Source organism: Erythrolamprus reginae, chromosome 8 (assembly GCF_031021105.1).
Source record: "Erythrolamprus reginae isolate rEryReg1 chromosome 8, rEryReg1.hap1, whole genome shotgun sequence".
NCBI lineage: Eukaryota > Metazoa > Chordata > Lepidosauria > Squamata > Dipsadidae > Erythrolamprus > Erythrolamprus reginae.
In genome coordinates this window covers 54,128,742-54,156,083 of record NC_091957.1, presented here as the reverse complement: position 1 = coordinate 54,156,083, position 27,342 = coordinate 54,128,742, and the positions used below count along the sequence as shown (strand labels likewise).

The 27,342-nt window shown below is 43.9% G+C and overlaps 1 protein-coding gene across 1 annotated transcript; it reads right to left on the bottom strand.

The window, feature by feature from the left end:
- Positions 1-1,123: 1,123 nt before the first annotated feature.
- CD99L2 (CD99 molecule like 2) lies at positions 1,124-27,342 on the bottom strand. Its single transcript, XM_070760149.1, has 12 exons — positions 27,306-27,342; positions 26,020-26,085; positions 25,435-25,473; positions 24,673-24,765; positions 23,308-23,388; positions 21,540-21,635; positions 19,524-19,559; positions 16,027-16,092; positions 10,658-10,684; positions 9,341-9,460; positions 6,048-6,113; positions 1,124-3,052 (listed from the first exon to the last, which is right to left on the bottom strand). Exons 1-12 carry the CDS (start codon positions 27,340-27,342, stop codon positions 2,985-2,987), a joined length of 795 nt encoding a protein of 264 aa, XP_070616250.1. The 3' UTR covers positions 1,124-2,984.

Below are 27,342 nucleotides of genomic sequence, written 5' to 3'. Positions count from 1 at the left end.
TGCACTAAAGAGATATTTTTTCAAAACAAAACAAAACCTAATCTTGCATGTGAAAATGTACACCTTGCTACAATGGTGAAATGCACGGCTAACAGGACTGAGGTCGAGAATGACCGATATCGGTCAACATTCAAGCTCATTTCATTGCTCGGCTCCACCAGATAGGGCTGTGGCTGACCTGGGCTAACACCAATAGTAGTTCTTCATCAAACCCCTCCCAAAATAAGGCTAGAAAGCCCCCCGGCTTCACAAACCTCCAGCAGCCCTCCCTGTGGAATGTAAAAATAATAACTGGGACCCAGCCAACTTTAAGACCAAGCAGAGATTGAGGTTTGATCTGGGAAAGAGTGATATAGCCACATGGTCTTATTCTGGGAATTCCCCATTTGCACCACTGTGTAGAGTAGGTGTACCAACTTTGGCCGCTTTTAAGACACGCTGGCTGGGGAAATGTGGGAGTTGAAGTCCACAAGTCTTAGAAGCGGACGAGGTTAGACACCACTGTGTAGAGTTGTGAGTGGTCTTCCCGTTCGTGAGCCAACCCTAAGGAGACTATGAATAGTAGTAGGTATCTCACCACTGTTCCTAAGACTCCCCTCGTGGTTCCTAGTTAAGGCAAGGAAATTTAAGCCCAACAAGTGACTGTAATAGGCACAGAGGGAAGAGCAGCTAAGCTGGTTTGATAGGAACAGGATTGGAGCAGGATCGACGTTTCGACAGTCTTCATTGTCGAAAATACTGCGGGGATGGGCAACGGCTGCTTCTAAAGACGGAAGCTTATAGCGTGGTTATCGTGAGCCAATTCAGACAGACTTTCCTCCACGGAAGGCCCACGGCTTAGTTCAGACAATGAGCCTTTATTTTCATTATAGCCAGTCCACAATCTAGGGCAGGAGTCTCCAACCTTGGGAACTTTAAAGACTGGTGGACTTCAACTCTCAGAATTCCCCAGTCAGGATGGCTGGGAGTTGAAGTTCACCTAGGTTAAAGTAGCCAAGGGTTAGAGAACCCAGATCTAGGGTGGCCTCTGGAATGATCAACCCTCCCAAAAAGGGGTCTCCAACCTTGGCCACTTTAAGAGCTGCGGACTTCAACTCCCAGAATTCCACAATCACAATGGTTTGGCTGGGGCAGGGGTAAGCAAAGTTGGCTCTTCTATGACATGTGGACTTCAACTCCCAGTATTCCCGAGCTAGCATGATTGACTCAGGAATTCTGGGAGTTGAAGTCCACGAGTCACAGAAGACCCAACTTTGCTTAGCCCTGGGCTGGGGGAATTCTGGAAGTCCAAAAGTCTTAAAGTTGCCAAGGTTGGAGACCCCTGGGATGGAGGACTTAAGGTGGCATCATCCTAACCTCAGGGATGGTTTCACTTGGCCAGAAATGACAAAGCAACTTGGGTCCTACTTGTTGGATGCAGATGATGGCCAATAGGGATTTTGGCTCCATCTTGGTTCATCTCCATGGGGTCTTCTTCTCAGGGCTTTCCTAGGAGAAGGACCCAGAGGCTTTCTGACATGCCAAGAAATGCAAACAGAAGAGGCACCTTCCATATACAGAAGGAGGTTCTAAAAGTTGGGCTCCATGCAGACAAAGAGCTCCAATGGGCAGCGTCTTCTCCTCAAAGACCTTCAAAGGGTGGACACACAACCAAATAAACACAATGGCCCACAATCCAGTTGAACTCAAATTGAGACCTTTGGGGAACCCCAGGCCCAAAGTACCAATCAGTGGGATGTGATGACAGCTCCCCTAAAATACCACCCTTAAGATACCCACCACAGAACATTTGCAAATGTTCTTGAAGGCGCGACATTTCAAAATGACCATCGCTGACATTTCCTGAACCGAAGCCTCCCTTTTCTGGATTTTATCCCGTTCGTTCTGTGCTGATCTAGATGACTTCCTTCATGACTGAACTAGAGTGCAGGCTTAGATGCACAGATCAATCAACGCACCGCTCGGTATATCCTCCCACAAGATGTTCTTCAAATCCAAACTTTGGAGCCCTTCTACAAAGTTGGAGAAAGAAAAACCACCATGAAACTGGAAGCCTGCGCATTCGGTCTAAACTGACTGGACAAGAGCCCTTTTCGGCGGTCAGCACGAGGCTCAATTCCTCTTTAGCTTCTTGCCGTGTGTTCACACAGGTCCCTGCTCCTACTCAAAGCAAGCCAACCACTAAAGATCGTTCCTAGCTGAAATGAAGCCTGGTTCTATGGGGCCACAGTCTCTTCTCAGCCTGACCTTTGAAAGATTGTCCCATTGGTCTTGAACTATCTGTTTGAAGCCCATCTCCTCACCAAGATCCTGAAGGAAGCTTTACATGGAACCAAGAAGCCAAAACGTGGCTAAAGCTTTTCTATGTTGGGTTGGTGGTCATCTGCAGGCACTTCAACTGTCCCCACGCCTGTTCTTTGTTGCCTTCACTGCCATCTCTTTCTCTCTCCCCAACCCGTCCCATCAACATGTCATTCATGAAGACCTCTACGCCTACGGTGAAAGCAACCACTTGGGAGGACCTTCGCATTTCATATTCATCCCGACCAAAGCTCAGACATGACCCATGGCGATGTAAACCTACGACTCTTCACAAAACGATATATTAAATTTTTTTTTAAAAAAAAAAATCAAAATCAAACCCGAAAAAACATTATCATCATCATCATCATCATTTCTTTTTTTTTTGTTTTCTTTTGTATTTTTTTTCCAACCAGTCTACAAGCCTACCAACAATAAGAAGCCTGCCCTAGTCAAGGGAGGGGAGGGGGGGAATGCACATTTAAATCGCCTTTGGAATTCCCAAATTAAACGTTTTGTTAAAAGCTAAATTACAAATCGTGTGAGAGGAACGTGTGCGTGGATGTATGTGTGCGTGTGTGCGCTTGTGTTTGTGTGCGATGTGTTTTGTTTTGTTTTTTTCTTTTGCCAAGAATTGGTTTCTTTTTTTCTTCTTCTTCTTTTAAGCTGGAGAGACGAGATTTTCAGACTTTTGCGTTTTCTTGAGGTGGTGGGGCTTCCGCTGTCTGTGGTTCTAGGACAGAGTATTTCACTAGGGAAGAGGGGGGAAAAAAGAGAACATTTTAGTTTGGTGTTGTCGGAAAATAAGAAACGTACAAACTTTCCTGCGACTATAGAACGGTGAGTCGCTGGGCACTGTTGTGGTTAGCTCTGGCCCAGCTCCTGCCCCAAGGACTGTGGGTGTGGGGGAGACATCCACATGCTGCAGGCCTGTTTTGCCCCCGGTGGAATCTGCTGATGAAGGCTCCTCTGACCAAGAAGACATGAGTGACAGGGAGGAGGAGAGTGAGGCAGACAGCTCAGAAGGAGATCAATGATCTAGCTCCTCCTTGGATTCAGAACAAGAGTTAATGATACAGCCACGCATGCGGAGAGCGATGCATAGGCAGCAACAACTGAGAGATTATTGTCAAAGAAAATGAGGCCACCTGTGTTCCAGTACTCTTTAGCTTTTGGGCACGTCCACCAACAGTGATAATAGCTACCTATTTCTATTTTACATTTCCAACAATTAGGCGAATTAGTTTGGTACATTTTTGAAATTCTACTTGGTGGTAAGTGCCATCTATAAAACATCTTGATCTGGTTTTCTTTATAAGCAGTTGACTTTGTTATTTTCCAGTTATACGTCCAGACCTTTTCCCAGGTATTCAGGTCTATCTCTCTTTAAATTTCTACACCAACTAATCATGTTATCCTTTAATATCCATTCTATATTTTTACTATTAATTAAAAATTTATATGTTTTCCCTATCAATTTTCTTTGATCTGTGGTTAGTAATTTACCTAATATATTATTATCCTTCCTAAGTATATATGTTGTTTTGTCTTTATGAAATCTCGACTTAATCTGTGTATATTGCCACCAGTCTATTGCCAGGCCCAATTCCAACAGTTCCTGCTTTGTTTTCAAATTCCACTGATTATCTACTAAATCTTTATATTTCCAGATCTTATCCTCTTGTAATAAATTTGGAAAAGTTATGGCTTCAATGGGAGATATCCATTCCGGCATAACTAAAAAGTAATCTTTTTTTGATTCATAACTAAAAAGTAATCTCCTTGGATTCAGAACAAGAGTTAATGATACAGCCACACATGCGGAGAGCGATGCATAGGCAACAACAACTGAGAGATTATTATCAAAGAAAACGAGGCCACCTGTGGTTGGGTGGGGCTGTGGTCATTAGTGAGGCTGCTGTAAAGAGCAGCCTGTGGGTTTGGCCATTGTGGAGGATTATCTGATCGTTGTGTTTCGTGACTGCTTTACTGACTTGGACCTTTTGTGTGCTGCTTTTTCCCCGCTTTGAAACTAAACCAGAGCAAAGTGTGTGTCACTTTGTGAAAGAAGAAGGACTGTGAATTGCTTCACAGCTGCAAGCTAAGTATCACAGAACTGATAAGGGACTTGTACAAATTACCAGTTTGTTTGGAGACGAGTGCTCTTTGCTATACCAAAAGAGGGCTTGGTTTAAGGGAATTTTCATTATAAAGAACATTGTTTTGAATTTTCAAACGTGTGTGTGTCTGAAATTTGTACCTGTGAATTTTTGGGAGGATTCTACCAGAGAGCCCGACAGAACAGGCACAGAGGGTGTGAGGCCATTAGAGGTGGTTCGCTCAGTGCAGAAATGGCTTCGTGACCAGAACAAGGAGTGGTACCGACAGGGCATACACACCCTTGTGTCTCACTGGAGGAAGGACATAGAACGGGACGGAGATTACGTGGAAAAATAGCGAGTGTAGAAGAAACATCCTTCTTTCTTGTGTGTAAGTTTCATTGTGTTCAATAAATAATTGTTGAAGGGAAAAAAATGGTGCATTCCTTTCTGGGCGACCCTCGCATATTCTTTGGACCGTTATTCTGACTATTACGTTTATAGTTACTGTTATTCTGACTAAACAATGTCGTCTGGCGGGACCCAGGGGAAGAGCCTTCCCTGTTGCGGCCCCAGCCTTCTGGAATCAACTCCCTCCAGAGATTCAAACAGCCCCCACCCTCCTCACCTTCTGTAAAATGTTGAAGACCCACCTTTGTCGCCAGGCGTGGGGATAATTACCACCCTTTCCACCTTTTTTGTTATGTTTTCGGCCTTACTGTATGATGGATTAGATTGAATGTGTGATTGTATAGTTAGGGATTTTACTATGTTATTAATGTTTTTTAAATTGATTTAATTTTTCTACTATTGGATTTGTAATGCATTGTATCACTGTTATGTTGTGAGCCGCCCTGAGTCTTCGGAGAGGGGCGGCATACAAATCTAATTAATAATAATAATAATAATAATAATAATAATAATAATAATAATAATAATATCTAAAAATCGAGCTGCAACGACTCTGGCATAAGCCCGTGAAAGTGGTCCCAGTGGTCCTTGGCAGGCTGGGGGCAGTGCCAAAGGATCTCAGCGGACATTTGAAAACCATCAGAATTGACAAAATCCCCATCTGTCAATTGCTTTACTGGGATCGGCAAACATAATTCGCCACCACATCACGCAGTCCTAGGTGCTTGGGAAGCGCCCAACTGGTAATGAAATACGAAATCCAGCATAGTGATCTCGTTTGCTGTGTTGTAGTGACATAATAATACATTTATGACCTGGACTGTTTACTGGATTGTGCTATTTCTTAAAGTAAACTTTAAGTGAACTCAAGTAAACTAACTCAAGTTACTGTATCTATGTGTGGCTGAATAATAGCTTCCGTGTGCGTATCCTTGTTATTCAAGGGATACTTTGCACATAACTTTATTGTGAGGATAGAAACATCGCTCTTTCTTGTGTGTAAGTTTCATTGTGTTCAGTAAATAATTGTTGAAGGAATTGGTGCGTTACTTTCTGGGCGACCCTCACATATAAATAAAGTAGACACAACTTGAGGTCTACACACATGCTACGGTTCTACAGGCCTTCACAAACCAGGCCCCTCCTGAGCTGTCACCACAAAGCTGGGAGACAGTGTGTCCCGCTTGTGACACACTGTGCCCTTAAGGACAGACACACACACAAACACACACTCACCTTGTGGCTCTTCAGTCACCACTGCTTCCATGTTTTCTCCTTTGACATACTCTGCATTCAGGCCCTCTAAAAATAGCAAAGAGTAGGAGAGACTTGACACCCAAAATTAAAACTGGCACAGAGGTTGTGAGACGACCGAAGTTCAACGCAGGAAACCGGAGAACACTTGTAATAAATCCTGAGAGGGACAGGAGCGAAGCGATTCTGAAATCGGCTACCTTCACCTGGTTTATAAAAATTGCCCTATCTTCCGGAGTATAGGACGCAGCATTTTCCTCCCTAAAAAAGGCTGATAATTTTGGTGCATCTTATACCTTTTCTCCCAGCCCTAACTAGCTGCTGACAGTCTTCCCAGCTCTTACCTTGCAGGCTCTTTCATTGTTTCTCTCTGCAAAGAATGTTTTCCAAGCACTAAACCTTTGCAGGGTTTTTTCCCTTACTCTAACTTACTTCAAATGCTTCTTTCCAGCCCTAACCAGGTGCTAACAATGTTCCCACCTGTTACTGGCTTGCAAGCTCTTTCATTTTTACTCTCTGCGAAGAATGTTTTCCAAGCACTAAACCTTTGCAGGGTTGTTTCCTTACTCTAACTTACTTCAAACATTTCTTTCCAGCCCTAACCAGGTGCTAACAATGTTCCCAGCTGTTACCGGCTTGCAAACTCTTTCATTGTTACTCTCTGCAAAGAATATTTTCCAAACACTAAATCTTTGCAGGGTTTTTCTTTTCATTGCTCTAACTTGCTCCAAATGTTTCTTTCCAGGTGCTAATGATGTTCCCAGCTCTTACTGGCTTGAAAGCTCTTTCATTGTTACTCTCTCCAAATAAAGGTTTTTTTTAAAGCCCTAACTGGGGGATAAAATAATGTGCTGGCTAAGGACGCTAGCCAGATGAATACCTGGTAAGCAGACTCTCTTCTCTATTTTCCTCCCCAAAAACTAAGATGCGTCTCATACTCTGGTGTGTGTTATACACTGAAAAATACAGTAAATATCTATTTAGGTGCTGAATAAAGCCCTTTTAGATGGCTTGCAGCATCTAATGGAGAGAGGGAGGAAGGGAGGGACAGAGAGAGAGAGAGAGAGAAATGGAATGCTTTTGACTAAAAAGCAAACTAGCTAGATGTTCGGATTTTAAGCATTTTTGTGCTCCTGTTCTCCTTTTTAAACCTCCAACTTAACTCAAAAACAAGTAGAGGAATTCACGGGACCTCCAGGTGATGGTGAACCATGATGCCAATATAGAAACATAGAAGACTGACGGCAGAAAAAGACCTCCTGGTCCATCTAGTCTGCCCTTATACAATTTCCTGTATTTTATCTTACAATGGATATATGTTTATCCCAGGCATGTTTAAATTTAGTTCCTGTGGATTTACCAACCACGTCTGCAGGAAGTTTGTTCCAAGGATCTACTACTCTTTCAGTAAATTAATATTTTCTCATGTTGCCTTTGATCTTTCCCCTAACTAACTTCACATTGTGTCCCCTTGTTCTTGTGTTCACTTTCCTATTAAAAACACTTCCCTCCTGAACCTTATTTAACCCTTTGACATATTTAAATGTTTCGATCATGTCCCCCCTTTTCCTTCTGTCCTCCAGACTATACAGGTGGAGTTCATTAAGTCTTTCCTGATACGTTTTATGCTTAAGACCTTCCACCATTCTTGTAGCCCGTCTTTGGACTCGTTCAATTTTGTCAATATCTTTTTGTAGGTGAGGTCTCCAGAACTGAATATGGGTTACAGGAGTCAATAGCCTCGTCCCAACCTCAGCTATACAATTTCTAGCACCAAGTCCCCCTCTCTTTCTTCCTCCAAAACAAATCTTTGCATTCTTGCAAAAATTCAACGGCTTAGATCAGGGCTGGACCACCCTTGGGAGAAACTGTGAACTGAAATCTGGAGACAGGATAATGATTACATCTCATCCATCATTTGCTTCCGCCATTAAAACGAGGCCAGAACAGAGCATCCGAAATGCCACGCGTGAATCTAGCCGAGAGGATTGTTTTATGCCATTTCCATTTTCAAAAAGTCCCTTCAGGAGCTGCCGTGTGCATTGCCATGCATCCAAAGTCTGACATTATCCCAGCATGCCTCATCTGATGGCTGAAATTAATCCTCCGTTATAATTAACTTTAATTTCCTCTTGCCTTTTTCTGGGGCATATTTGCGTTGCCGCCTTTATCAAACGCTTTTCCAGACCTAAGGATGTTCCTTCTGAATGTGTATTAACATTCACATTAATCTTTTTCCATTGTATTTATCTATATATTATAGATTTATTTTCTTACAATTCTATGACTTTGGGCCCATAAAATAGAGGATGGGTGCATGGATGGATGGATGGATATAGACAATAGAGAAAGAGAGATGACAGATAAATAGATATAGAGATAGATGATAAAAACAGAGATGACAGAGAGAGATGATGGATGGATGGATGGATGGATGGATGGATGGATGGATGGAGCGATAGATAGATAGATAGATAGATAGATAGATAGATAGATAGATAGATAGATAGATAGATAGATAGATAGAGTAGAGTAGAGTAGAATTTTTATTAGCCAAGTGTGATTGGACACACAAGGAATTTGTCTTGGTGCATATGCTCTTAGTGTACATAAAAGAAAAAGATACATTTGTCAAGAATCATGTGGTACAACACTTACGGTAATTATTATCATAGATAGATAGATAGATAGATAGATAGATAGATAGATAGATAGATAGATAGATAGATAGATAGAATAGATAATAGATAGATAGATAGAAAGAATAGATAGATAGATCGATAGATAGATAGAAGGAAAGGATAGATAGATAGATAGATAGATAGATAGATTATAAAGATGATAGAAAGATAGATAAATAGATAGACAGTTTTGCAAGCAATAATAATGCTTGTTCTCTCCATTAATATGATACCTGACAACCAACAGAGCTCTGAAACAACACTGCAGGGCTTAGATAAATGAACGGAAAAATAAATCCATCACGTTTTTCTGGACTTTTTCTGCTCATTCAACCAACTCCAGTTCATTCCACTTAGTGATACTTTGCTAAAACAGAAAGTGGCAGGAAAAGGGCATCCTTCTCTCCCTGCAACCATCCAAAGGTTGGCTCCTTCCCCAAATATCGACCCTCTCACTTTTGTACGGTGCAGTAGTTGCCAATAAATCAACGGATGGCCAAATATTCCCCTTCCTTGAAGCCCACCTCTGTCAGCTTCCCTGGAAGGCCCCGGTGGGCTCAGATCTCTTGCAGGGGGGGGGTTAGAGAGACTTACGTTGTATGCTAAAGCAGAATTTCTTTTGCTGGTAGGAGATGTAGCTGCTGACAGCACCAATCAAGGCCATGGCCAGGCCGCTGACAATGCCAGCAATTGTCCCGGTTTCCACCAGGGCACCTGTAGAAGTGGAGGAGGAGAGGCCATTACTGAGAGTGCCCTGCATCCTAGATATTTATTGAAAGCCCCCGCTAATTTCTTTGCTCCGTTCCTGATACACCTCTGTTCCACCAGGCCACTATGAACATCTGCAACCTTCGTCAACCTGAAAGTCTGTAGAGATTCTCCACCATTCCAGGTCATGGTTGTTCCGGGGTGACGTAGTGGTTAGAGTGCAGCACTGCAGGCTGCTTGAGCTAACTGCTAGCTGTAGTTCAGCGGTTCGAATCTCACCACCGGCTTTAAGGTTGACTCAGCCTTCCATCCTTCCAAGGTGGGTAAAAATGGGGACCCAGATTGTTGGGGGCCATATTCTGGTTCTGTAAACCGCTTACAGGGGACTGTAAAACATTGTGAAGCGGTATATAAGTCTTAGTGTTATTGCTAACTCTGCCCACTGCCGGGAGTTTGATCCTGACAGGCTCGAGGTTGATTCAGTTTTCCGTCCTTCTGAAATCAGTCAAATGAGGAGCCAGATTGTTGGGGGTCAAGAGGCTGACTCTGTAAACTGCTTAGAGAGGGGCTGTAAAGCCCTGTGAAGAGGTATATAAGTCTAAGGGCTATTGCTATTTGCGGTGCTCCACTTCTAAGAAAACCAAAGGTCTGGTTTTCCTTGAGCCCATCAATCAAAATAAAATAAAATAAAATGAAATAATAAATAAAATAAAATAAATAAAAAAAATAAAATAAAAAAAATAAAATATAAAATAAATAAAATAAAATAAAATATAAAATAAATAAAATAAAATATAAAATAAAATAATAAAATAAAATAAAATAAATAAAATATAAAATAAATAAAATAAAATATAAAATAAAATAAAATAATAAAATAAAATAAATAAATAAATAAAAAATGAACCCAGTCAATTTAGGTCCTGCAAATTCTTAGCAATTGAGTTCATTATTGGCCAAGTGTGATTGGAAATCCATGCTTATCTTTAATTTAAAATAAATAAGGGTGGAAAAACAGTGGTTCCTGAGCTTTGAGCCGAGCCCCAAATGAACCTCTACACCTTCATAACAAGTCAGGTCACCCTCTGCAGACCGGTACCCAGGAACGACCAAGAAAGGGGTTTAAAAGGGACCCCTTTCAAGCTTTGCTCCATCCATGATTTAAAAAAGAAAGCTGAGATTGTCACAAGCATGCCCACTTACCGTTATTGTAATCATTGTCGCTGTCTCCTACACAGAAGGACAAAACAACAAGGAATCAGTCACCCCAAACTCACCGAGAACGCGCAACGTTTATTTTAAGGGCGGCCCTGAAAGTCTGAAACAATTTATGGATCTTCTCCGGTTTATAGTAGTGGGACGGGTTAAGTCCTTGACTTACAACCATAACCGGCACCAGAATTTACATAAGCTAAGCAGGACAGTCGCTAAATGAATTGCCTTTCGTAAACTCCTAAAAACCCACCTTTGTCGCTCTCACTGGTGAGATTTTGCCGATTTTCGGCAATTTCTTTGCTTCAACGCATGCGCCGAAGCAAAAAACCACAGATAATCGGCGAAATCTCGCACGCAAGACTGTTCTCACATGATGTCGCTTGCTGTACATGCGCAGAAGCAAAATCTTGCGCTGATGGGCCTGCACCCCCCAACCAATGCGCACAGCCGCGACAATCACAAAGGGTGTATTAATGGGATTATTGGATTAATTGGATTATTAATCTCCATATTAATCTCCTGGTGTGAGATTTCGCTTGTTGCACATGGGCAGAAGCGAAATCTCGCACGTTCACACGCCTGTACGCATCGAGAGCAGAGAGATATGTGCGCATCTCTGTTTCCGCCACCGGAACTCTGACCCTAGGCGTACCGGCTGCTACCCACTCCTGGAACCGGGAGATCTTTGTTCACCAACCCCTGCGGACTTCGAATGGCGATGGCCACGCCTGCCTTACATTCCCCTCCGCCCAAATCATCCCCTTGAACATACAACTGATTTACACCTTGGAGTTGAATGCAAGAGGACGATTGGCAAGGAAAAGTCCCCCCCCAACACACACACATAACCGCTTCCCTCCCCTCTTCCCCTCCTCCCCCGTTCTTCCCAAAGCCAATTTCGAGCCGCCCAGGGGGTGCCCCGCTAAACAAATAGATAAATAATCAATTAATCAATCCTGGGGCCATTTTAATTATCTCCTAATATGTCGAACGGAAGGAACTCGGGAGTGCCGAACCCAACGCACTGCAAATCGCAGACGCCCGGCTGGCCCCTCGTATTAATTAAGCCGCTGCTGCGTCAGGAGCAATAAATGAGATTGATTATAAATTTAGCCTCGTGCAGCATTCGAGAAAGTGGGTGCGGTTTGCGGAGAAATGAAAGCTTTGTCTGCACATTTCTGCCCGCTGCAGCATAAGCAGTAATTTCCTCCCCCCCCACACACACCACCACCACCGCGCACACATATGCACACACACTCCCGTTCTCTAATTGGAGAAGGAAAACACTCAAGTGGCTCGGAAGAATAAGCCCTTTGTGGTGTGGGCTCAGCGCCAGTGAAGGAATGCCGACGATCTGGCGCATCTAAAGAGCCAATGCCGTATTTACACCTGCAGGCCTTATGCTTCGCTCCTTCGCACCGGAGCCCAGTAGCAAAGGAACGGGGACCGTGGAGGTCTTCTAGTCCAGCCCTCTGCTCAAACAGGACACCCTATAGCAGTGATGGTGAACATTTTCCCCCCCGCGGGGCCGAAAGGGCATGCGCACACACTATTGCGCGTGCGTGAGTGGCCACACCCATAATTCAATGCGTAGGGAGGACAAAAACAGCTTTCTCCACCCCCTGGAGGCCCTCGGGAGGCTGGAAACTTCTAGTGGGCCCAGTAGGTTCGTGTTTCAGCCTCCCCAGGCTCTAAAGGCTTCCCTGGAGGGAGGTAAAAACGGCCTTCCCCATATGCCCATGTTACACCAACACTCCACAGTCTGCATTGGTTGCCGATCAGTTTCCGGTCCCAATTCAAAGTGTTGGTTATGACCTATAAAGCCCTTCATGGCACCGGACCAGATTATCTCCGGGACCGTCTTCTGCCGCACGAATCCCAGCAACCAGTTAGGTCCCACAGAGTGGGTCTTCTCCAGGTCCCGTCAACTAAACAATGTCGCTTGGCGGGACCCAGGGGAAGAGCCTTCTCTGTGGCGGCCCCGGCCCTCTGGAACCAACTCCCCCCAGAGATTAGAATTGCTCCCACCCTCCTTGCCTTTCATAAGCTTCTTAAAATGATTTCCATTTTTTATATTGCAGTGAATCAGTGGCCCTCAAACTACGGCTCCTGGGATGGATACGTGCAATGAATGTTTGCTGCACTTTGGGGTATTTTTGCGCAGGTCAGAGGGGGGGGGCAGGAATTCTGATTTGGGGTCTGCTTCAGCCTCCGGGGGGGGGCTTTGGGCGAAGACTGGAGGGAAGCGCCCAGTGGCGGGCCTCCATTTCCCGGCACTACTGGAGTGAGCATGTGTGTGTGCAAGAGCGCAAGAGCGTTCCCGGTGTGAGATTTGGCTTCTGCGCATGTGCAGAAGCCGAATCCTGCGCGAGAATGAGATTTTTGCCTCTTTTTTTGCTTCTGCGCATGCACAGAAACAAAGAAAGCCTGAAAATGGACCAGTTAAGTCCAGCCTCGGCCAGCACTCGCAGCCCCACCACTCCCGGCACTTGTGGCCCCAGCGTTTGTTCCCACATAGCCCTAACGCTTGTGGCTCCAGCACTCACGGCCCAGAGGCCCGCCCAGCTCTGCCAGCGCTTATAGCACACTTGGCCCTTCCCTTGTTTTGGAGGAGAGATGAGGCCGTGTGCTCCTCCGGGCGCCCCTCCTGCAGCAGCAACAGCACCATCTTCACCCTCACCATGCCAAGATCTTCTCGGCGTGGGGAGGAGGCTGGCCAGCTGCCAGTGGTACCGCTGTTACTTCTGCCCTGCTCTGCCGCTCTAGGCGCCGCGGTGAGATTCAACTGCTGCACATGTGCAGCCACCAAAATCTCACACGAACGTCCCTCGTGCACTGCGAGATTTTGGTGAAAATTGCCATTTCTTTGCAAGCAAGAAACCAGTGATTTTCACGAGAATTTCACCAGATTTTCACTAGATTTTCACCAGAATCTCACAGGTTCGCGCGTGCATAACTGGCGGCAATGGAGCTCTGTGCACAGCTCCATTTCCGCTACCGGAATGGAAACCCCCACCGTTCCACCTGATGCCCACCCCTGGAAGCGCTGCTGGTGGCAAAAAACCAGAGGACCTCGTTTCAGTGGGACTGCATCACGGCCTAAAACTGGCTGACCATCTCAACCCGCAGAGCCTCCAGGTTACCGGGTACCTGGCCTTGCACTCCTGCAGGTCTTCCCTCTATGCTTGTAGTCCTCAGTGAGTGTTGTGGTTAGCTCTGCCCCAGCTCCTGCCCCAAGGACTGTGGATGTGGGGGAGACATCCACATGCTGCAGGCCTGTTGTGCTCCCGGTGGAATCTGCTGATGAAGGCTCCTCTGACCAAGAAGACATGAGTGACAGGGAGGAGGAGAGTGGGGCAGACAGCTCAGAAGGAGATCAATTATCTAGCTCCTCCTTGGATTCAAAACAAGAGTTAATGATACAGCCACGCATGCGGAGAGCGATGCATAGGCAACAACAACTGAGAGATTATTATCAAAGAAAATGAGGCCACCTGTGGTTGGGTGGGGCTGTGGTCATTAGTGAGGCTGCTATAAAGAGCAGCCTGTGGGTTTGGCCATTGTGGAGGATTATCTGATCGTTGTGTTTCGTGACTGCTTTGCTGACTTTGACCTTTTGTGTGCTGATTTTTCCCCGCTTTGAAACTAAACCAGAGCAAAGTGTGTTTCACTTTGCGAAAGAAGAAGGACTGTGAATTGCCTCACAGCTGCAAGCTAAGTATCACAGAACTGATAAGGGACTTGTACAAATTACCAGTTTGTTTGGAGACGAGGGCTCTTGGCTATACAAAAAGAGGGCTTAGTTTATTTGCATTTTTGGTATAAAGAACATTGTTTTGAATTTTCAAACGTGTGTGTGTCTGAAATTTGTATCTGTGAATTTTCGGGAGGAGTCTACCAGAGAGCCCAACAGAACAGTGAGAATGCTTCTACTGAGCCTCCTTCTCGGTCAGATCCAATTTCAACTGAGCTGTTTCAGCAACTCTTTCTCATGGTAGCTGTTTAGCTCCAACAATTGCTTCCTGTTGGGGCACTAAGGAGTCCCGGTGGGCCAGTGAGGAGTGGCTAGGAGGGGAGGGGCGAGTATGCACGGAAGCAAAAAAATCGCTGAAATCTCATGGCCTCTCACAACATTTCGCTTCCTGCGCATGCACAGAAGTCAAATCTTGCTCGGACACGCACGTCTACCGATCACCCCGTGCTCCAACCTCCAAGTGGCCTCAACGACCCTCTAAAAGGATGCAAATGACCAGTTGTCTCAAAGGAGTATAAAATCCCTTCATTCCCCACCATCCGGTCAGAACTGAAGAAGCTTCTGGTATGAGAAGGGAAACAGCTTCAAAAGTAAAATCAAGAAAGTCCAGTTGCCTGCTTAAAAAAGCACCTTTGGGACAGCTATATATTATTATTATTATTTTTATTATTATTATTATTATTATTTATTAGATTTGTATGCAGGCCCCTCTCCGTAGACTTGGGGCGGCTCACAACACAATAAAAACAGTTCCTGACAAATCTAATAATTTACAAATTAAAATTTAAAACAGTTAAAAAGCCCCATTTTTAAGCAGACATACCTACAAACATACCATACATTAATTATATAGGCCTGGGGGAGATATTTCAGTTCCCCCATGCCTGACGACAAAGGTGGGTTTTAAGGAGTTTGCGAAAGGCAAGGAGGGTAGGGGCAGTTCTAATCTCTGGGGGGAGCTGGTTCCAGAGAGTCGGGGCCGCCACAGAGAAGGCTCTTCCCCTGGGGCCCGCCAACCGACATTGTTTAGTTGACGGGACCCGGAGAAGGCCCACTCTGTGGGACCTAACTGGTCTAAACTTACAGCTTTGAAATTGTTGCCAACATCAATTCCACAATAGTCCTGATGTTGCGATGGCCAACCTTTTTTTCCTCGGTTGTCAAAAGAGCGTGCACACATGCTATCGGACAGGCATGAGTGCCCACACCAATAATTCAATGCCTGGGCAGGGCGAAAACACTCCTCTCTACCCCTGGAGATCTTCTGGAGGCTAGAAACGGCCTGTTTCCCAACTTCTGGTGGGCCCAGTAGGTTCGTGTTTTACCCTCCCCAGGCTCCAAAGGCTTCCCTGGAGCCAGGAGAGGGTAAAAATGCCTCCCCCCGTCCCCCTGGAGGCTGTCTGGAAGCCAAAAACGCCCTCCCAGAGCCTCCGTGCAAGCCAAAAATCAGCTGACCGGCACACACATGCAAGTTGGAGCTGAGCTAGGGCAACGGCTCACGTGCCAGCAGATATGGTTCCGCGAGCCACCTGTGGCGCCCGTGCCACAGGTTCGCCATCACTGTACTAGTTGGTGCAACCCACCGAGCAGGGGAAAAACTCACCTTTTTTCTTATCAGGCTGATAACCTCCTTCATCCACGATTCCAATCAGATCAGCATCCGAAATCCCTGTGGAGTCCAAGTAAAATCCGTTTATTTAAAATATGTTTGTCTTTTTTTTTAACCACTCTTTCACCAAATTTACCCTCCCTTTTTTTTGTTTTAGCCATGAGGAAAAAGACTGAATTCAAGAAGAAAATGAAAATAATTCTTAGATTGATGCGTAGGGAGTTAGTAAAGTAAAGGAGTTATTGGCTGGAACAAAAGTTATAAAAGTGATGGATGGGATGTTAATTGTTGTCTAATCTAAATCCCAAAGTGCAAAAGAATAGATTTGTTTTAACAAAAGTGAAATGTTTTCACCGCGGAATGTTTATAGTTTTATTTTCACTCTTTGTAAGGTCTGGCTCAAGGCATCACATATACAGTAGTGGCTAAAATTGTGGAAACCTTTGGGGAAAAGTATATTTTCTAAAATTAGCTAATAACACCACTTTTTCTTTCAGAGTGGTACCATAAAATTATATATCAATGGAAAGATAATTTAATCAACAATGTAAAGAAATAACTTTTATGAAGGGTTTGCTATCAGAATAGCAGTTACAAAGAAGAACAGCGAAACACGTAGAAAAAAATGAGATTTTTTTAATGAATGCCTGCAAAACCCTCAGATTAAATTAGGTGTCAACAAAGGTTATTTTAAAGCCCACATTCAGGGATCTTTGATTTACGTAGGCACAGAGATGATATACCCTTTCAGGCCATAAGCAGGGATTCATAGAGTCCTTATATATATTGTAAATAAAAGGCCCTACAATAGTGGCAGGATTCAAAAACTATTTTACTACCGGTTCTGTGGGTTTGCTGATGGCTTGGTGGATATAGCAATGGAAGGATACTGCAAAATCCTCATCCCCCCCCCCCCCCCGATGAGCTGAGACTCGAGAAGCAGAGAATAGACAGGGATGGGGCCAGTCAGAGGTGGTAATTGCTGATTTTCTGAACTATTCAAAATTTCCGCTACTGATTACATAGTAACATAGAAGATTGACAGCAGAAAAAGACCCCATGGTCCATTTAGTCTGCCCTTATACTACTTCCTGCATTTTATCTTAGGATGGATCTATGTTTATCCCAGGCATGTTTAAATTCAGTTACTGTGGATTTACCAACCAAGTCTGCTGGAAGTTTGTTCCAAGCATCTACTACTTTTTCAGTAAAGTAATATTTTCTCACGTTGCTTCTGATCTTTCCCCCAACTAACCTCAGATTGTGCCCCCTTGTTCTTGGGTTCACTTTCCTATTAAAAACACTTCCCTCCTGAACTTTATTTAACTCTTTAACATATTTAAATGTTTCGATCATGTCCACCCTTTCCCTTCGGTCCTCCAGACAAGCTTCTTTGAACTACTCAAAATTTCTGTTATCTGTTCTCCACAACTGGTCAGAACTTGCTGAATCCCACTTCTCCCCTACAAGAAAAATGAACATGGCAGATGGCATTGTTAGTAGGTCAATTTATTTCCTGCTATACAGTATTACTTTTCTATCTTCAAAGGGATTTTTCTTTCTTTCATATTAAGATGAATTCAAAACCTGAAGTTTCTGGCTGGCAGATAATGGAATGGAATAACAGAGTTGGAAGGGACCTTGGAGGTCTTCTAGTCCAACCCCACTGCTTAAGCAGGAAATCCTACACCACAAATGATTATCCAACATCTTCTTAAAAGCTTCCAATGTTGGAGCATTCACAACTTCTGGGGGCAAGCTGTTCCACAGATTGTTCTCACTGTGAGGAATGTTCTCCTTAGTTCTAAGTTGCTTCTCTCCTTGATTAGTTTCCACCCATTGCTTCTTGTCCTATCCACATCCCATTATCCCTGACCACCAGTCCTAGTAGGAACTGATAGCTTGCACAAAGACTTTTAGCAGGGTTAGAGTGGACAGAAAATGAACCCCATGCGTTGGTAACAGCCAGCTGGGGAAAAAAGCAACTGCTTGAACAAACTCATGCAAGAAATAACAGTCCAGTTCATTGTATGTATTTATATTTAAGGACGGAGAGATATGTGTGTGCGTGGAGGGGGGAATGAATATCGGTTGAGGAAGGAAACTTCACCATGGGGAAATCTTCTCTAGACAGCTGGATGGCGCAGTGGTTAGAGTGCAGCACTGCAAGCTACTTCAGCTAATTGTAGTTCAGCAGTTCAAATCTCACCACCAGCTCAAGGTCGACTCAGCCTTCCGTCCTTCCGAGGTGGGTCAAATGAGGACCCAGATTGTTGGGGGCAAATAGGCTGACTCTGTAAACCGCTTAGAGGGGGCTGCAAAAGCACTGTGTATATAAGTCTAATGCTATTGCTATACACACACGCACACACGTGTGATTTTTTGTTGATTTTTTTTGTATGTATGTGTATATATATATATAGTATATGTGTATATATATATATTTTGTATGTATGTGTATATATAAATTTAGTATATGTGTATATATATATATAAGGCAGAGGCCCCGGGATCAAATCCCAGTAAGGGTATGGCTAGCTGATGAGGCCAGAACAAGGCCAAAATAGCGCTATCCTAGTCTCCCTTAATTTTAAATATTCAGCAAAAATATGTGATATATATAGTTGCAGGGTTCAAGTCCCAGTAGGTATGGCTAGCTGATGAGGCCAAAATAAGGCTGAAATAGCTCTATCCTAGTCTCCCTTAATTTTAAATATTCTGCAAAAATATGTGAAATATATAGGTTGCAGGTTCAAGTCCCAGTAGGTATGGCTAGCTGATGAGGCCAAAATAAGGCCGAAATAGCTCTATCCTAGTCTCCCTTAATTTTAAAAATTTAGCAAAAACATAACTATATCTATATCTATATCTATATCTATATCTATCTATCTATCTATCTATCTATCTATCTATCTATCTATCTATCTATCTGTATGTGTATGTGTATATGTCTATATATATATATTGTATATATGTTACATCCCTATACATACACACACACATATATGTATGTATGTATATGTATATAAGTATGTATGTATGAATGTGTATGTACGTTACACTTATAGAAAATAGTTTGTCAGTTATAATGCTCCCTCCCATATTTGGGTATCAGCTGAGGTAAAAACAAGAAGGGAATATAGGACAGGAAATGGTGGGGCAGAGGGGGCGGGGCCAACCAGAGGAAGTATTTGCCAGTTCTCCGAACTACTCAAAATGGCCGCTACGGATTCGCCTGAACTGGTCCTCTGAGGAAGGAGTCAAAGGAAGGAAGTGAGGAGAATGGTTGATTTGCAAGGCCAAATTAGTGCCGGGTTCCATGCTCCCGTCTTTCTCGCTCCCAGGGAGTTGTGTTAGACAGGAGATCAGTCAGAGGGTGAGTTGTTGCTTTTTTAAATCTGGATTTAGGAGGGAAAGGCGAGCAAAAGTAGCCAGGTGGGACAGAGGAGAGAGAGGGAGAGCAGCTCGGGAGCCATGGAGGGACCCCTTACCAGGATTTCCACCTCTTCTATCTCCACCTTTTGAGCCTGGAACAGGATTCTTTATTCATTAACTGATCATGGAAAATAGCAGGGGTTGGTTTAGCATACGACAAGGGAAAGCAAGAATTCAACCTGGAGCAATAAAACAACCTGCCTCTATTCATCATCTCTCTCTCCTCACCTCTCTCTCTCTGTGTCTCTGTCTCTCTGTCTCTCTCTCTCTCTCTCTGAGTGTCTATCTATCTATGCATCTATCTAGCTGCATCTATTTCTTTCTTTGTTTCTATCTATCTATCTATCATCTATCTATTATCTATCTATCTATCTATCTATCTATATCTATCTCTATCTCTATCTATCTATCTATCTATCTATCTATGCATCTATCTATCTATCATCTATCTATCTATCTATCTATCTATCATCTATCTATCTCTCTATCTATCAATGCATCTATCTATGCATCTATCTATCTTTCTCTGAGTCTTCGGAGAGAAGCGGCATACAAATCTAATAAATTATTATTATTATTATTATTATTATTATTATTATTATTATTATCTGTCTATCTGACTGTCTGCCTGCCTGTCTATGCATCTACCTAGCTGCATCTCTATCTATCTATATCATCTATCATCTAGTTGCATCTACCTGTTTGTCAATGCATCTATCTATCTATCTATCTATCTATCTATCTATCTATCTATCTATCTATCTATCATCTATCTATCTTCCTCCTTCCTTCCTTCCTTCCTTCCTTCCTTCCTTCCTTCCTTCCTTCCTTCCTTCCTTCCTTCCTTCCTTCCTTCCTTCCTAACATTCCAGAAGCCAGAAGCTGTTCTCTTTTCAACCATTACTCCAAAGATTCATCAGGGGTCCTCTGCTTTATGACCATTACTAAATTATGGCAGGTTCACAATTTACAACCAGGTGCCGAAGTTCTGATGGACACCCCCACTAGGAGACACCCAGCAACTGACTCATACTTATTGCCATTTGCAGCATCCTATAGTCACACAACTTCATTTTATGGCATTTTTACCCAAAACTGGTCTTTAAAACTCCTAGTTTTTGACAAAACCAGCCCGTAGTGAACAATTGGTTCACTTCACAACCGTTGTATTTCCTTAAGGAGTGCAAGAAAAGATTGTCAAGTTGGATCAGTCACATGGGCAAGCTGCTTTATGACCATCCTAGCTTAACCCTTGTAATGGACAGGATCCATTACGGTCGTAAATTGAGAACTGGTTAGATCTAATTAGGAAAAGCACAAAGGGGGTGAGGGCAGATGGATGAATACTACAAACTCCTTTGGCTTCTAATGTCTGGGCCAAGTGCTTTCCTTCTACTGCAAAATCTACAGAGCTGTGTTTCAAAACCTTGACCCACTTCAAGACGTGTGGACTTCAACTCCCAGAATGCCATGCTGGCTGGGGAATTCTGGGAGTTGAAGTCTACATCTCTTAAAGTGACCAAGGTTGAGAAACTACAGCTCTGGAGCCATAGTGTCCATCCTCAATCTGATTCCGTCAACAGCATCCCATCAGGTCCATCATCTCTTGGACATCCATCCACCTCTTCCATCAACTTGACGGAAACCAACTTTCCTCAGAATGTCCACAAAGAAGTTGGTGCAGATGACAGCCACCATTATGTAATTCAGGGGTAGGCAAAGTTGGCTCTTCTATGACATGTGGACTTCAACTCCAAGAATTTCTGAGCTAGCATGATTGGCTCAGGAATTCTAAGAATTGAAGTCCACAAGTCATAGAAGAGCCAATTTTGCTTACCCCTGATGTAACTGAAGAGATAGTTGCCATCACCATCTTGATTATTCTAACCCTTCTTCTGTTCTCTGTAGACATCCCCACCACTGTTCTTGGTTTCATCTCAGCTTCTTCGTCTACAAGAGCTGCTACCATCCTCCTTTATCAAAAATGCACAGTCTTGGCCCACCAGGTGAGCAGACCTTCAAAGTTTTGGGTTCCCATTGGCGACTGTTCAAAATAATTATTATCAACCTACCTCCACCAGGATTTCCTTTAGGTGGTCCACCCCCAGGGAGTCTGTCATTTTGGTCATCGAAAGCATCGGATAAGTCAAAATCCGAGGGGTCTTTCCCTATAAAATTAGCAGATCAGCTACTGAGGACATTATGGTTTCAAACATCACCACTCTTTTCCACTAAAAAAGACTTAACCTCTTAGGAGAAGTAAGAAAAAGGTTTGAAGTCATCTACCTAGGCTTCCCATAATTCCTATAATTTTTTCTAGCCATAGTTTTGCCCCTCGCTTCATCTTGAGTTCAATTTGATTATTGTAATGGCCACAAGGCCAGCCATTCACAATTTGCTACTCCCCAGATGTCTTGAATTCTAAGCCACCACCAAGATCTCAGCCATGGGATAAAACCAAGCCTTGCAGCCAACACCTCTACATATTGAGAGTCAGAGTTGGTGAAAGCTTTTATAGAAACTAGACTGAATGTCAGGGAAATACAAAAATCAAAGAAGGAAATTTCAAACCTCAAATTCAGCCTGAGAACCCCAAATCCTCTAAGGCTAGCTATTTTATAGATTGTCTTCTCCTATTTATCTATCTACCTACCGACCGACTGACCTGCCTGCCTACCTACCTACCAATCCATCCGTCCATCCATGATCCAACCATCATCTATCCATCCAAATATCGTCCATCCATCCATCCATAAACCCATCCATCCTCCCTCCATCATCCATCCATCCACCACCATCATCTATCCATCCAATCATCCATCCATTCATCCAACCATTATCTATCCATCCATCCAACCAACCAACCCACTATCCATTCATCAATCCAACAAGCCATCCATCATTCATTCATCCATTCAACCCTCCATCCATCCACCCCACATATATCCCTCCCTCCCCAGACCTCAGGATTATCTTCAGAGATCTACATTATCCTGTCAAACAGGAGAAAGCAGGGAGAATTGCTATAGTAAAGGAGAAATCCTTTTTAAGTGAGGACACTCCTGAAAAAACCCACCGAGACCCTCCTCTGTTCTCTTTCAATAACAGGTCAAGCCCCACCTTCAGTTCTCTGGATTTCCAAGGTAGTAGGCATTGTTTTCCAGATTTCTAATGGTACCTTTGGGGTTTAAACATAGAAACATAGAAGACTGACGGCAGAAAAAGACCTCATGGTCCATCTAGTCTGCCCTTATACTATTTCCTGTATTTTATCTTACAATGGATATATGTTTATCCCAGGCATGTTTAAATTCAGTTACTGTGGATTTACCAACCACGTCTGCTGGAAGTTTGTTCCAAAGATCTACTACTCTTTCAGTGAAATAATATTTTCTCACATTGCTTTTGATCTTTCCCCCAACTAACTTCAGATTGTGTCCCCTTGTTCTTGTCTTCACTTTCCTATTAAAAACACTTCCCTTCTGAACTTTATTTAACCGTTTAACATATTTAAATGTTTCGATCATGTCCCCCCTTTTCCTTCTGTCCTCCAGACTATACGGATTGAGTTCATTAAGTCTTTCCTGATACGTTTTATGCTTAAGACCGTCCACCATTCTTGTAGCCCGTCTTTGGACCCGTTCAATTTTGTCAATATCTTTTTGTAGCTGAGGTCTCCAGAACTGAACATAGTATTACAAATGGGGTCTCACCAGCGCTCTATATAAGGGGATCACAATTTCCCTCTTCCTGCTTGTTATACCTCTAGCTATGCAGCCAAGCATCCTACTTGCTTTTCCTACCGCCCGACCACACTGTTTCATAGTGGTTACAAATTACCTGGAGCCTTTTTGGGGGGTGGCTTGGTAGCTTTGGGCTGCTTGGTAGTGGTGGTGTGAGGGATGTTCCAGCGGCTGTCATCTGCAAATCAGAGAACACAAGACCCTTCAGCCCAGGATGCCCAGCAATCAACTCAGCCCAGCCCTCCCCAGTCAGTTGCCTCTCCAAATATGTCTAGCTGCAGTTTTGGATAATTGAGAGCAAAGACATGCTAGATAAACTGCGTGGTTCAATTTTCTCAATCCCTTATAGCCCATGTTAAGGAAAACAACAAAGCTGGTACGTGACTCCCCCCCGGATATTGTTTAATTTCCCTTTCTAAAAACCTGCCTATCACCTGGTGGTATCGCAGCCAAATTCCAACCTGATCCAATTCTCCTTGGGGGTTAAGAGACTCTAGCTGTACTGGGGTTGTTTGGAAGCTTTTCTTGTGGACTGTGGTCATCCTTGTTGTTTTGTATTTGTAGCAATATTCAGCAATAAATAGCTTTTTGTATTTAGGGAGGGAGGGATGGATGGAGAGAGGGAGGGATGGAGGAAAGAAGGGGGCAAGAGAGGAGGGAGGGAGGGGTGGAGGAAGGAAAGAAAAGGGGAAGGGAGGGAGGGAAAGAAAGAAAAGGAAGGAAGGAAGGAAAGAGGGGGGAGGAAGGAAGGAAAGAAAAGGGGAAGGGAGGGAGGGAAAGAAAGAAAAGGAAGGAAGGAAGGAAAGAGGGGGGAGGAAGGAAGGAAAGAAAAGGGGAAGGGAGGGAGGGAAAGAAAGAAAAGGAAGGAAGGAAGGAAAGAGGGAGGGAGGGAGGAAAAGGGGAAGGGAGGGAGGGAAAGAAAGAAAAGGAAGGAAGGAAGGAAAGAGGGAGGGAGGGAGGAAGGAAAGAAAAGTGGGAGGGAGGGAAAGAAAGAAAAGGAAGGAAGGAAAGAGGGACAGAGGGAGGAAGGAAGGAAGGAAAGAAAAGGGGAAGGGAGGGAACGGAGGGAAAGAAAGAAAAGAAAGGAAGGAAGGAAAGGGAGGGAGGAAGGAAGGAAAGAAAAGAGGGAGGGAGGGAAAGAAAGAAAAGGAAGGGAGGAAGGAAGGAAGGAAGGAAGGAAAGAGGGAGGGAGGAAAGAAAGAAAGAAAGAAAGAAAGAAAGAAGGAAGGAAGGAAGGAAAGGGGTGAGGAAGGGAGGGAACAAAGAAGAAAGGAAGAAAAAAGAACGAAAGGAAAGAAAGGAAAGAAAGGAGGGAGGGAGGAAGGGAGGGAGGGAGGGGGGAATTATTTGCCACCCAAGGTCATATTTCCACCCCATTAAGAAGGCTGTGGGTGGTTCCCCGCATTGCCAGGGCTTCAGGAGAGGGCACCTCTGCCAAAACCAGGCGCCAGGATGTCCGTACCTGTTTTCCTTGGATAAGGGCCGGTGGTGGCCTTTGCAGGCCTGGTGGTTCTCTCCGGTGGGGAATCAAAGTAATCCAAAAGATCGAGTTCACCTGCTCAAGAAATCAAGGAGACCCAAAGTAGGGCTACTTACTGAAGGGAACACCCTCCCCAATCTCCTTTTTACAACGTAATCCCCTTTTTTTATTTCCGTGTGCATCCCAATATCGTTCACACATAACTCAAAAAGCGATGCCACAACACTTTGTGTCCTTTTATCCTCCCAACAGCCCTCCTAGGTAGGCCACTGTCATCTTCTTTTAACCACCCCATAATCCCTTGCGTGTGGAATCTCGGCAACTGAATGGAGCTGAATATTTACTGGCCCGATGCCTCTCCTGTTGCCAGTGCAGAGTTTTGTTCGGCAGATCTATTCTCATTGTGCCCAGAGAGAGAAATATCTGCCTCTACTTAGAATCGAACTCACGGCCTCCTGATTATGGGGCGAGAGCTCCACCTCTTAGGCCACAGCATCACTCAGGAATACCACCCCCAGGGTTACAAAAGGCCATTAAAAGACAAAGACTGAGGATACCCCAAATGAAATGGGTCAGTTAGACTTGAAACTTGAAACGGATTGTTATTTGACACGAAAGGGGGAGGGGGTAGAAACCCCTTAAGTTACCATAAAACCAAGAGTCACAGTGGCTGGGGATGATGGGATTTCTAGTGGGAAAACACCCACAGCTGATTTAAAAGGCTTAAAAAAGCAAACATCGTACCTGTGCCACCTGAAGTCTTCTTGGGTGGCTTGTGAGTAGCTGGGAAAGATAAAAAGATAGAATAAATGGCGTTTTTCTTCCACACTGATTCCAAACCAGTCTGAGTTGACCCTGCACCCTTAGCTAGGTTTACTCCTAATTATGACCAGGGGTGGCTGCTGGGGGTACGCAGGGGTTGAACCCCCAGCTAAGATTCTGTGCAGTTCGGAGAACACCCAAATCCCACTCCTGGCTGGCATTGTTTTTAACCCTAAAAATCAATTCATTTTTTTAAAAATGTTTTTTAAAAGATAGATAGATAGATAGATAGAGAGAGAGAGAGAGAGAGAGAGAGAGAGAGATAAGAGAGAGAGAGAGAGATGGATATATAGATAGATAAGAGAGAGAGAGAGATAAGAGAGAGAGAGAGAGAGATAGATAGATAAGAGATAGAGAGAGAGAGAGATAAGAGATAGATAGATAGATAGATAGATAGATGAGAGAGAGAGAGAGATAAGAGAGAGAGAGATAAGAGAGAGAGAGAGAGAGAGATGAGAGAGAGAGAGAGATAACTAGACAGATACACACACACACACACACACTTACGTCTCTTCGTTGGGACAAAGTCTTCCAATGCATCTGATAATTTGAAGCCCGAGTCATCGGCGTATCCTGAGGACCAAAACAGACAAACCAACCTATGAGTAAAGTTCTCCTAAACATCTCTTCAAAACCCAATGGGGCATTTTCCAAAACGCTGCCATTCGGTGCCCGTTGAGAACGCAAACAGAAGCCGCCTCGACTTGCGACCGCAGTTGAGCGCTAAGTGCAGGGTGTCCGGGGGGGGGGGGGAAGCATTTTGAAATTCCCTGATATTTCCCCGACATTTCCCTGTAACCTGCAATCTAGCTAAGGTGCGGTCGTAGATGACGTCATACCAAACGGCTAAGCCATAGAGAAATATCAGTAGCTGAGGAAGCACAGTTATGCTCATGTTTGCTTGACTCTGCCAGGCAACGCGATCCGTTTTTCTTTCCATGATTTTTCCCTGACTTTTAAACATTTTAATACAGTTTGTTTTTTCTTGGATGAAAAGCAAAACCTCTTCAAAGGAAAAACGGAACGTCCAGTCGCCTGTTGAGAAACTCCATAGCCATCAAGTCTAATATAGCCCAGATGGCTTAGATCAGTGATTTTCAACCTTTTTTGAGCCGCGGCACATTTTTTACATTTACAAAATCCTGGGGCACACCACCAACCAAAAGGACACAAAACGACACTCTAAAACACTCTTCTCTCTTTTTCCATCCCTGTCTCCTCCCCCTCTTGTGTGTGTGTGTGTGTGTGTATACATACTCTTGAACCATTTCCAAAAACAGGTGAGGGCTGGGGATTTTTCTCTCTTATTTTTTGGGTGCTTTTTATCATATGTTTTAAATCAAGAGTCACTTCTCTCTCTCTCTCTTTTGTTTCTCTCTCTTTCCTCTCATTCTCTGTCTCAATCATTTCCTCATTTCTCTTTTTTCCTCCCCTCTTTGCTTATTTCTCTCTCTCTCTCTCCCTCCCTTCCTCTCCTTTTTTCTCTCTCTCTTGCTTTCTTTCTATCTCTCTCTCTCTCTTGCTTTCTTTCTCTCTCACTCTTGCTTTCTCTCTCTCTCTTTCTCTCTCTCACTCTTTCTTTCTCGCTCTTTCTCTCTCTCTTTCTCTCTTTCTTACTTTCTTTCTCTCTTTCTCTCACTCTTGCTTTCTCTCTTTCTCTCAATCTTTTTCTCTCTCTCTCTCAGCAAAAATTGTCAGACCAGAACCTGAGCTTCCTTCTTCACGGCACACCTGACTGTGTCTCGCGGCACACTGGTTAAAAAACACTGACTTAGATTCAAATTTAAAACTACCAGACCTGTCCGTATTCACAGGCAGCTTTCCATCCAT

Excerpts from the sequence above, each read along its gene's own strand:
- CD99L2 (XM_070760149.1), bottom strand. The coding sequence starts at position 27,342 with ATGGATGGAAAGCTGCCTGTGAATACGGACAGGTCTG. Across the intron at positions 25,474-26,019 it reads CTTTGTCCCAACGAAGAGAC|CTACTCACAAGCCACCCAAG; the intron begins GTAAGTGTGTGT and ends TATCTTTCCCAG. Across the intron at positions 16,093-19,523 it reads TAGAAGAGGTGGAAATCCTG|GGATTTCGGATGCTGATCTG; the intron begins GTAAGGGGTCCC and ends TGGACTCCACAG.